General features: G+C 42.0%; 1 protein-coding gene across 6 annotated transcripts in view; it reads left to right on the top strand.

Moving 5' to 3' along the window:
* The window catches only part of kcnab2a (potassium voltage-gated channel subfamily A regulatory beta subunit 2a), a gene marked incomplete at its 5' end in the record, with an annotated part of 203,954 nt that overhangs the window by 86,010 nt on the left and 105,333 nt on the right, over positions 1–12,611 (top strand). Inside the window, 2 exons of one of the 6 annotated variants that reach the window (XM_079844307.1) lie at positions 8,926–8,949; positions 11,608–11,891. The exons of 4 other annotated variants lie outside the window; for them this stretch is intronic. In XM_079844307.1, the coding sequence (XP_079700433.1) occupies positions 8,926–8,949; positions 11,608–11,891 (308 nt within the window). Of the gene's footprint in view, positions 1–8,925; positions 8,950–11,532; positions 11,892–12,611 lie in introns of those variants that run through there. One more of the 6 variants, XM_079844306.1, reaches the window with a different exon arrangement.

Genomic DNA, 12,611 nt, shown 5'->3' with positions numbered 1-12,611 from the left:
GTGGGGGTGAAATGCTGTTTCATGCATAGTGAGCGCTTTTTTAGACTTTTAGATTCCCGTGCTTAAAATGGACAAAGTAAAAAAGAAAAGAAAAGTTGAACGTTTGATGGAGTATTTTTGTGCTAAAAATACTCCTTCTGGTTTCTCATAAGTTTCGGAAAGTTTTTTTTGAGTATGGGTCTATCTGTCCCTATCTGTATGTGCTCTTCTCCCGGAAGGGCGTGCGTGCGACTAGAGGGAGAGCGCAAATTAACGCGCTCTGCTCAGCTTTAGGGAAGTCGTCGGCTGTGTGCTGCAGTCACAGGACTTCACGAAATCAACAATGTCACAAAAGATGTGTGTTTTTGGTTGTCAGGTCAAGACAACCCTACACAGCTTTCCAAAGAACCCAGTGTTAATGGGACAGTGGATGGAGTTTTTTCCTGGAACAGCAACAGAGTTTTGCAAGTGTTTTTGTTTGTTCCCTGAATTCTCCCTGAATTTCGGCGACGATGGTTTATAAACAAGGTACAGTTCAACTCCGGATTTGTAGGTCGTCTAATGCTGAAAGATGGAGCAATCCCAGCGATTTAAGGTTCATGGTCATGCGTTGGAAGCAGGCAGTGAGTAAAACCGCTTCAGATGTCTTTGTGTTGTTAGCTATCGACTCGTTCATTCAAATGTGCTACTATGTGCATTGTTTTTCTATGTAAACACGCACTAGTCTGACGTGCAAAAGCGTTCCGCTTGCTACTGCTAACATTAAATCGCATACAATAGTCCATAGACCAAATTATGTCCTCAATTTCAGCCTCTAGATCTGATTCTGGATCATATATATATGGCTAAATCTGATTGATCTCCAGGGTTTATTTAGGATAATGTTTTTTTCCTCACGTTTCAACGCAGTCGCTGCGCGCGCACGTGGCTCTTTAGCTCCGCCCACACGATACGCCTCCAGCTGTTCTGGGTTTTTTCGGAAAGACTCGGTACAGCGTATCTATCTTTTTATAAATATAATAAAACTAAAGACTTTTCGGAGATATGAAGGATTCAATACTAATCTAAAGGTACTCAAGATTGACATGAGATTGACTGGGGACCCCCCCCCCCCCCCCTTAAATATATATTTTATGTCAAATAATAACTAAAGTGAAACTTTAAAACAAATCCTCAAAAAGTCCCTTCCTGGGGATCTTCCAATGCTTCTTCACCCTCGGTCCTGCACTGAGGAAGAGTAGAAATAAAAAGACAACAGTGACGGGGGATTCACATTGTTATAAAGGCAAGATTTTAATTATAATTTGTATCATTACACTTGCAAGAGTTAGAAAAACGGAACACATTTAGATAAATATGCTACAATCAACAAATTATTGAAGAAAAAAAAACACATTTAGAGAAAGCGATAGTAAAATAAATACAACAGCTGGTTCTGCAACAGCACAGCGTTCTCCTTCAGTCTGTGAAATGCATCTCACGCTGGTCTATTTCTTCATGAGGAAGAGTCTTTTATCTTTCGCTGTGAAAACACTGATGCACCTTGTGATCTCCCACCGCGAGGGGCTGCAAATCCACTGGTCAGTGTGGTTTGGCCTATTGTCTCTTTTTTTTTTTTTTTTTTTTTTTTTATACAGACGGATGTGACTGGAGCCTCTCACTGTGGTGATTATTAGTCTTCGGAAAGTCAAAATGCCGCCACACCTCCAATTTGAATAAGTCAACGTAAACTGCGTGCTTGCCGTCACCATGCTTCCGTTTGACGGCGCGTGTACAAGGGTGCTCACGCTCAACTTCCATATGAGTGAACTGAAAACTAGGGATGCACCGAATCCAGAATTTTGGGGTTCGGCCGAATACCAAATCCACTGGTTAAAATTCGGCCGAAACTGAATACCGAATCCTACTCCCATCCTCAGTCCATTATCACAGTAATCACATTAATGAAGTAAACAACGTCCACAGCAGTGTAGGGATGCTATTGACCGTTTAACCGTTAACCGAAAGTAATGCCGCGTTCCAGGCAACCCGTAACCCGTGTTTTTCCAACCTTCTACCCGTGAAAGTGCACTGGAACGGCAGTCAAACCCGTGACTTCCCACCCGTGAACTCGTACTGGATCGATGTACTCCCAGTTACGAGTTCTGACGTCACATAGCCCGCGAAGCAACAATGGCAGCCTCCATGGACACGGTGTTTATGAAAGTCGTACATTAAAAACCAAATATAAGGTATTTCTCTAACGTTATTTATCAGCAAATGGTATGCATTATCAGCAGCTTTTCTAGTGTTAGCTAGTTTTCAGGCCATTGAGTGCAAGAATAAATTAATACCAAATACATTTCCAAATATACAAATAACGTAAAATCAAAGGTAACGTTATAACAGCTTCTCTTGCTTTATGCGTCGTTTTTTCTCCTCCGTTTCCCTCAAATAAAGCAAGGAGTAAGCACCTTTGGCGATAGAAATGATTGTAAATGAGCATAAGCGCCGTATGGTTAGCCATTCTTTGTTTACATCTAGCTACCGCTCCAGGCAGTTTGGCGTGACTTTGCCTGGAACGCTACAAAGTCGTGAGTCGTGGTTTGAAGTCGTAATTTACGGGCTCAAAAACCTGCCTGGAACGCAGCATTAGTACTTTGACCGATTAATACTATCAGTTTAACGGTTTAAATGTTTTTAACGTTTTTTATTATTTAATTTTTTTTGCATGGTTAAGAAAAATATGCTGTATAGCGTTATTTGTTCACTCACGGAGCGTGTCGACATGTGCAACCACAAACCAGATATATCTCGCAAAATGAAGCAATGGAAAGCGTATGGGACTATTTCGATAAAAAATACAGCTGCAGTACAAGCTCTGACTGGTGGAAAGCAAATGAAAGGCGCTTCCCGAGGCTGGCCGCTCTAGCGAGGCGTTCTCTCTGTATTCCCGGGGCATCCGTGCCATCTAAAGCCTTGTTTAAGGCTTTTTGTAGTGTGGTTTTGGTCAAGTTTACTAAAGTAAACATTGTCGCGTATGTTCTTCTCGCCGCTGTTTCCTGATGGTTTATAGAAAAATTATCCAAGTCGCCCTTTGTCATTTCAAAGAACAGCACAACGGAGAGCACAGGAGACGCGCGCGCTGTCATTGGAGGCGCAGCAGAGGATTGAAGGATTGAGAGGGTGTTTTCTGCCGCGGGTTTAACTGTCAACAGGCTGCGCTCCAGACTAATCCACATCACTTAGACATGTTACTTAAAACCCCCCCCAAAAAAACATACAAGGTGTGGATTGAGGTAGGCCTGCTATTTTTATTTGACCAAAAAAAAAAGTTTTAAGCTTCTTCAAAGCTTAAAGGTCCCATGGCATGGCATTTTTCTATTATTTTATAATGTTTCCTGAGGTGTACTTATATTGATAGTATGATTTTTACATCATAAAATGTCATAATTTAGAAATAAAAGGCATTTTTTCTATACTGCTGTTTGCCCTGTGGCTGAATGCCCTGTTTCAAGAGGCGTGTCTGCTGTGAGACTTCAGTAAAAACGCCCACTGTTGTGATTGGCTGACATCTTTGCATTTGAAATGAGTATCTGATATTGTAGCGGAGGGGGCTTGGTTTAACGAGGTCTACGACGCACGAGCAGGCACGAGCTGCTGCCAGAGAGACGGATGGACCGGAGTTCACTTCTCATCAGTTCTGTCAGTCTCAGTTCAGTGAACTGTTGTAGTTACAGCATATACTACAGGTTATTAGTTTATTTCTAGTCGGAGGGACTGTCACTCATGTCAGAAAGTTAGTAACTTTTGTAAATTATGGATCAGCGCTGACTGGAGACGCGAACCATTTAGAACGATTCAGTCCGATTTGGTGAACTGATTCGGTTCACTAAAAAGAACAGGTTCAAAAGAAAGATTTGTTCGCGAACCGGATATCACGGACCAGAGACGGAGATTGCTAACAAAGTTATTTATAGTAACTAAGTTACTGAGTTAATAGAGCGCTGTCAGCGCGAGTTTGTGTTTGTATCTGAGAGTTCTGAATAAACACGAGTCCCAGTCACACCGAGTCCGTCTTCATCATTATTACCAACTTTGTAACACTTGGAATGTACCAGAGATGAACGAGTTACGAGTAAGTGTTGATTATAGCATTATTTTTAGATATTTTCCTATCATATGAAAAGCGTCAGTGACGTGCATTGAGTACACAGCGCAAACAAAGACACAACAGCAGTAATCGAATGTAATCCAGTTTATTGTGGGAATAGCCCGGGTATGCTCACACTTACCCCCCTTCTGCTTAATCTCGGGCCGCGTTTGGTGCCTCCGCTGTGGGCCAGATGCAGAACTGGGGGTCGGGGATGTTGAAGGCCGACCGGTCAGTGCAGCCCGAGCTTCGGCGTGTGTGAGGTTTATCTCTAAAGATGTTACTCTGCTGATGTTGAGCAGAAACTCATGACTGTATGCACATTTTAGAACAGATAGACGCGACGAGGACGTACAAAAACACTGACTCACAAGATAGAAAACACGAAAACACCGTTCTGTCTGGAGAGAGAGAAGCCGCAGCGCGTGCACGAATAATAAATAATTAGCTACTCATACGAAATCACTGATCACAGATCAGAAGGACCTGAAAAAAGACTTCTGTTTTCATTTGTACATCCAAACACTGAGAAACTGCCAGCATTCACTCGTTCACAAGCCATGATCTCTCAAGGACAAACAAATATGGCGCTTGCATGGGTGTGCAAAATTCTCTGGGCGGAGGAAAGGGAGGTAACCGTTCCTGTTATCCTGTTTTCCTGTAACAGGAAAATTCCAGATCAGCTAGTCTGGGCTGTCATTTTCTCAAAGGCAGAGAAAGACAGCCAGAATTTGGTTTACACCAATCAACATTTCTAGCCACTTGAGGACAATATTCAGGCTAGGGGAACTCATATTAAATGTTGAAAAACCTCATAAAATGAAAATGTCATGCCATGGGACCTTTTAAAATGGATTCAGTGTATTTTTGTTTTGTTATCTTAATTTGGTAATTATGTAAGTGAAAAATATTTAGTGTAGGCCTATTTATTTTATTATTTTTATTTATATTTTATCTGGTTAAATTATCTGTTTGCACGGTAAAATAAAATACATTTTGGCTGCGGTCTATAGATTCCATCATGCACAACTCTTATTCTCTCAGATGTTTCATATGCAAATATTTTTACAGCGGCTGTTGTTTAGGGTCCTTGCCACCACGAGACAAATCGGCATTGCAAATTGAACATGTGGCTCGACTTGAATCGCCTTCTTTTGACTTAAAGTAGCTACTGCCACGTTTTCTGTTCATGAGTTTCATTTTCACTTCCAACGGTGGCGTTATTACGTTCGACCAGCGGAGGCACGCATAGTGCAAGCCTAGGGTTCGGGTCGGTGGAAAAAAATCTGAGGTTCGGCAGAAACCGAACCCCGTCAAAAAGCCCAATATTCGGCCGAATCCTGGATTCGGTGCATCCCTACTGAAAACATTTGCTGATTTCCGCGCTTAAAACAAGCCCACTGTTAACGGTTAAAGATTGCTTTTTGTACAAATGTGCACCGTACCGGAAGTCCTGTACCTAAGTGGTTCGGTACAAATACGTGCACCGTTAAGGCCCTTTCACACCGGACGCGTAACGGAAAAGCGAAGCGGAAAAACAAATATTTTGTGTGCGACTAGTTTGCGTCAAAACCATTCACATCAGCCGCGACAGCTGAGCAAACACGGACACTTCCTCATTCAGTGAAGACGAGCTTTTCATTTTATTTAAAAGGCCGAAGAGAAGGTTTAGGGTGCACCCAGTCTTAAAGAACAGAGAGTCTGAAGGGGAGTTTGCTAATCTTGTACAGGAGCTAAAACTTTATCATGGCCTGTTCCACTCTTACTTTCAAATGTCCGTGGGACAATTTGAGGAGAGACAGTAGCACCGCATCTGACGAAACAAACACACACTTCAGGAACCGATCAATCCGGAGCTGCTGTGTTTCCAGTTGAGTCACAATGTAAACATTTAAGTGCCACAGATGTACTGACGGAAACACATGAAGAGTTCAGATGCAAAAGCCTCTAAAAGCTAGCCTGTATGCCAGCCGAATTTAGCCCCGCCCACAAAATGTTTTGCTCGGGCAATTCGGTCTGGACTCGCTCCATAGAGGAGGAATTATGCCCGAACAGAAACTGTTCGGACCAATGAAATCATCAGGGCGGGCTTTAGACGATGATGGACAGATGATCAACAGTAACGTAATCATCCACGTCATCGAAGGCTCTTGGGTTGAGTTTGCTCTTATCCTAAACGGAGAACTTGTTCGTATATGCATTCACCTTCACTATTTCTCTCAGAAACGATGATCGTGTTGGTAAGTACTCTGTGTATCCTTAAATTATTTTATTACTGACAAAGATCGTTTACACTCATCTTTTTCTTGTAACGTTACTTAATCCAGCGTGCGTGCAGACAGGGTTTCCAAGTGTTTTTGCAATGTTGCGCACAATTGCTACTCAAAACTATAGCCCAAAACAATAACTTTCGGGGGGTTCTCCGGAAAAAAATGGCGTTTGGTTGGCAAAATATGTTATTTTGGCAAGGTTGCCTGCTAAAATTCGCATTCCTGGGTTTATATAATCACATAATTGGGGTCGCTTCGACCCACGGACATGGAGAAAAACACGGACTTGGCAACACAGTGCAGTTGAGTTCTGTTGACATTTGACAACTAACGTTACGCGTCACTCCGTTGCTTTGATTGGTTGTGGGTCTATCCAATTGAGGTCTTTCCTGGCTCGGTTGCAACACGCCCCATAATCAAAGCTCAATGGAGCGGTACCAGACTCATATTCTGACTAGAATTGAGTATGGCCACGCCAGGCTATCTAAAAGCCACTTCGGTCAAAAATGAGATAATACTGAGTGAATGCTATCCACATATAGTATATGTTCATCAAATACTTTCACTTCAAACCCACTAAATCCCAGCCTCAGCCCATTCAGAAGTACCGGTACTTAGGTAGAAACCTATACAAAGAAGCCTGACAAAAATGCTAATTTTAAAGAAAAACGTCAGATGGAAGCTCTAAGGCTTTTGCATCTGAACTCTTCACAACTCTTCACATTCACTTTCTATAGTCGTGGACACAATGAGGTTTAGAAAGATTATGATAGTTATGACGTTGTCTGTAGCCTACAGTGGGCAAACACAGAGGTGACTACAACTACAGCTGTAATCCTGCGAGAAATGCGACACCTGGCAAAGGTTAATGTTGAGTGAATAGCTAATGACATCAACTGGACATCTCGTGACCTTTGTTTCCTTGTATGTGATTGGTTTAAGCCTTTTCTGTCGTTGCTAGTGTTAAAAAAATCGACATCGAAACGGAAAAAAATAAACATTGTTTTTTCGCCGCAGCACTAGGGCTGGGTTTCGATTCAAATTTCAAGAATCGATTCGATTCCGATTCTCAAGATCTTGAATCGATTATCATAATTCGATTCGATCCGATCTGATCTTCGAGATTTAGATAAGTGTTTTTTAAGAAAGCATTTTTTTCCAGCTGTTACCTGAATTACTGGACTGTAGTTATGCAACATATTGATACTATTATTATAGACATTCAACTGCAAATTAATGGAGTATTGATGGATGCAAAGAACAATCCCCCTTCCAGAGTGTTGATACAACTGCTTTCACAAACTTGCACTGGTGTAGACGACAGAGGACGCAGAGGTAGCCTATATCAGCAACAGTAGACCAATTATTTAGACGCGAACCTGATGTATTATTAAAAATGACATTAAGAATTGACATTAAGATCGCAAAGGTAAAGGAGGCGCTAAGCGTCACCGTAAAGTTTTGCGCGATAACATCCAGGGAATCACCAGACCCGCCATCCGTCGTCTGGCTCGCCGCGGCGGTGTCAAGCGCATCTCCGGTCTGATCTACGAGGAGACCCGCGGAGTGTTGAAGGTGTTCCTGGAGAACGTGATCCGCGATGCCGTGACCTACACCGAGCACGCCAAGAGAAAAACCGTCACCGCCATGGATGTTGTGTACGCGCTGAAGCGGCAGTGACGCACCCTGTACGGCTTCGGAGGATAAACGCCTGAAATCAAGAGAAACCACAATCTGCCAGATCGCAGCTTTTAGCATTTCTGGAGTTTTCAAAGATCACATGTTCGTTGATTTAATGTCCTTCCACCTCGCGCGAATGCGTGAATTCAATGACGCGGCAAATAAAAATTCACGGGGAAAATGTAGGCCTATTATTAAATCGATCCTCTGAGTTACGGATCGATCTTTAGAAATTAATATGAAAATCGATTCAGAATTGGTGAATCGATTTTTTTCAACACAGCCCTACGCAGCACATTCACGTTTGGTGTGGAAGCACTCATTACACAAACAGCTGATCAGAAAATAAAACCATCGCGCCCAGTGTGAAAGGACCTTTTACACCTTTTAGATTTGTTATTTTTCTGTAAAATTGAATGTTGAATATCTACACTTAGCATATTTATTTTTGCTCAAATGTGTTGATTTTGATAGATACGGCTGTTTGTGTTTTTCGGAAGATCCACAAGCTTACACAGGCCTTATTAGTGCACTAGAATGCCTTTATCTATTATCTCGTGTGGAACAACAATCAAAAGCTTTTAGTGCAAAAGCTTCTGTGAATAATTTAGACCAGATATTATTTGCTGCGGTTCGCAGAAACAAATTGCTCCCCCCTCGAATGACATAAATGGATTTCCTTCATGGAGTCGAGCTGGTAGGGGCGATGGCTGGAGTTGAAGGCGGGATGGGGGGTTGGAGGATGAGGGCGATGCTCTCTTCTTCACTAATTGGTTTAGATTCTGGCATGTAAGACACTCCCAGTTTGGGTGGATTGCTGGCAGCTGAGTTTATAAGGGGAGATGACATTCATAAGTCTTGTACATGAGCCGACCTCCAAGACCACGGGTAAGTTTTTGCGCTGATTGTGTGTCTGGTGCGACTGCTCACCTGTGTGCATGTTTATAGGTGTTATTCTGCACCATGTCATGTATAATAACAGGGACTGCATGGGTGTACCACTTTAATTTTCGTCCTTTACCTTTTGCATTATGCTTCAAACGGCTACACCTGTTATTGTAAATGCAATAGCTGTACTTTTGAGATGTAGTCTTTTAGTTCAGAGGATGTTTTGTTTAGTTTGAGTTTGCTCTCTGCTTATGGATGATCAGTACTCTGCAGTAGTTGAGTGGTTTTTGCAGTACCGTACATCATTAAGCCTAGATTCATAGGATCAATACAGGCTTATGATAAAGAACCTCCTGCATAGTGTACTATAGAGATGTTTGCACGTTTTTGGTGGCAGACAGTTTTGCAAAGGAGCGAAACTCTATATACTTTATATCACATTATGCATTTGTTTTATATTTAAACTCTACTTAATTATTTATTTATTATAGTTTTATTTAAATATAGTTTTTGTATGATTACATTTTTTGCATTAAACGTGTTTCTCCTATCCCAGCTCACACTGACATCAATCAAATCTCTGGATTATTTTACCTAGTATCTATACTTTTGACTTAGTAGGTGTTATTTTTTTCTTGCTATTATAATATTTATAAATATTTTGAATTAGCTTTTTTGTGTATTTTCAGTTTTTTTTTTTTTTTTTTAAGTTGACGTTTTAGTAATTGTATGTGCTTTGTCCTTTTTTTAATACTCCTATTTGGTTTAAATGTGTTTTTATTTTAGTTTTATTCCTTTTAGTACCTAAACTTTATTTAATTAAGTTGACAAGGCAACATTTCAAATGTTCATTCCGTTTTTCATCTAATATTTATAGTTTATTTCAATGAACAGAAACTTTTTTTTTTTTATAGTTCTAGTTTTAGTTTACAGTAGCAACACTTAATCAGGTGATTGATCACATGAGCTTCCCTGTCTTTACTACTATTGGTAGTTGCTGCATACTAATTTGCATAAAATTCTTACTGTAACTTTGCGCTGCCTCAAATCCTCTCAGTATAAATGTGTAAATCGAAAAAGGCCGCAACAAAAGCCCTTTTTAATAACTTTTTTACTTGTATTTTTTACAATTGGTAGTTAGACTAATCAACAGGACTTTTCTTTATTGCAGCGGTTTGCTTTGAATGATTGATCTAATCTTGAAAATATAGGAAACTTAAGCTGTTGCATCCTGGCTCTATAACAGATTTTAAAGGGTTAGTTCACCCAAAAATGAAAATTCTGTCATTAATTACTCACCCTCATGTCGTTGGACACCCGTCAGACCTCCGTTCATCTTCAGAACACAAATGAAGATATTTTAGTGTAAAGCTGATGCTGAGAAATGCTTCAGATAGGCCTCGATTGGCATTCAGTACATTGACACTTCCAAGATCCATAAAAGGCACTTAAAACGTCGTTACAAAGTCCATCTCACCACAGTGGCTCTACAATAATTTTACGATGCGACGACAATAGTTTTTGTGCGCAAAAAAAAATCAAAATAACACCTTTATCCAACTTGTTCTTGTCTTCCGTGTGTGCCTCCACGACGCATGCGCGAGAATATGACGCAGATCCGGCGTTCGGACAGATGACCCAGAAGAGATTTGTTTACGAGCAGAGGAAGACGCGCGTGTCTAAGCTGTTGAATTCTACATTGATCGTGCTTTAGGTCTCGCCGTAGTGCTCAAAATGGGGTTAAAGTGTGCATTTCATGGATTCCCGAACGCTGGCGCTACGTCATATTCTCACGCATGCGTCGTGGAGGCACACGCGGAAGACAAGAACAAGTTGGATAAAGGTGTTATTTTGATTTTTTTTGGCGCACAAAAACTATTATCGTCGCATCGTAAAATTATTGTAGAGCCACTGTGGTGAGATGGACTTTGTAACGACGTTTTTAGTGCCTTTCATGGGTCTTGTGAGTGTAAATGTACTGAATGCCAATGGAGGCCCATCTGAAGCCTTTCTCAGCATCAGCTTTACACTAAAATATCTTCATTTGTGTTCCGAATATGAACGGAGGTCTGACGGGTGTCCAACGACATGAGGGTGAGGAATTAATGACAGAATTTTAATTTTTGGGTGAACTAACCCTTTAAGTGAAGCACTTTCCCTGCGTACTCATGAATGGTGTCACTTCCCTCCCATTGCATGTGCAGTCTAGACTGATGGGTTTCCCGCATGTGCCTAGTGTGTGTGTTTTGTATGCCCTCTGGTGTTTCTTCTTACCTGAGGCTCGTAGCACCTGCCTGAACCCACCTGAGTCTTGCTCCTGTGCCATTGTATCGGTCAGGAGAGAGGCGGGACCGTCTCTGATTACAAGACGCATGGCCAGAGTGATAGCAGAGACCTGTTTTGTTCCCTCCTCACCTGTGCTATTTAAGGCGATGCCTCAACCCAGCTCTCGACTCAGTCCTGGTCCCAGGTTCCCAAGCCTGCTTGTGCATGAGTGTGTATAACTCGTTCCAGAATCAGACAGGTGTGAGAGCGTCTGTGAAAAGAGTGTGAGAGCGGGGTGGTGGCGGACGGGGTGTAATCATGTTTGCGGGTGGTGGGTATGCGGGGGGGACCGTTGGGCGCCGGAAATCCACTCTCCCCTCCGAAAACCTGCAGATCCCCAAACCGGCGGGGGTGAGCGGCGTTCGTAAGAGCAGTAGTTGCAGCAGCGGAGGCAAGATGCTGTCCATGTCCTACAGCGAGAGTATTCGGAGCGGCATAAGCCGCTACCACTCGGACCAAGGTCTGAACCAGCCTCCGAGGCAGATGGACCAGGCCGAACTCCAGCGGCTCAGGGAGCAAAGGGTCGCGGCCCAGATCAAGAACATGGAAGACTTCCTCAAGATGAACGGCCTGGCGCTGGAGGAGTGTGTATCATACCAGACAGGCATGAAGTACAGGTAAGAAAGAAACAAAGCAAGCGGTTGCATCCCATGGTTTTGTGGTCATTCGGACAGTGTAGTTTCATATTGAGCTATATTTCCGATTTGTTTGGTACTTGATGGGAGCGATTTAGTTTCAGGAAGTTGTGCCGCTTGTGTCCGGTGTAAGCACGGTAAGCTGTAGGTTGTTTATGGTTGCCCAGCAACGCTGTAACTTGGTACAGTATATATGTGTGGTCACACATACAACAGCCTCAAAATGGCTGATTTGTAATGCATTACTATTGTGGAGTTTTTGTTTCGAATAAAGGTTTTGCATATATTTCTATGTAGCTTATTTTAGTTTAACTTATTCTAGTGCTTCAACAAACTTATTTCATTTCAGTTAGTGTTTCATCTAAATTATGTGTGGTCACAGGTATATCTGCTTCAAAATGGCTTTTTGTTTCTAATAAAAGTTTTTTTTATTCCTAGCAAAAATGATAGTTACATATTTTGTATACAGTTACTGTGTAGATTTTGTCCATACTGCTTAATACGTCAATGTCCAAATTGTCCAAGCGTTCAATAAGAAATTCTGCAGCATTGTGACTTTGGTGACTGTGGTCCATTTGCTCACCTCCATGTGAGCAGCGATGGTTTATTTTCATCAACTAGGTCGCTGGCATATTTGCCCAACAATGAGGGAAGGGCATATCAATCTCTGAGGCGAGGTGGAGGAAAATAGTGCCCAGAGAG

This window comes from Gobio gobio, assembly GCF_949357685.1.
Source record: "Gobio gobio genome assembly, chromosome: 19".
Taxonomy (NCBI): domain Eukaryota; kingdom Metazoa; phylum Chordata; class Actinopteri; order Cypriniformes; family Gobionidae; genus Gobio; species Gobio gobio.
The sequence above is the reverse complement of the archived record's forward strand: the minus strand, read 5'-3'. Positions and strand labels throughout refer to the sequence as shown.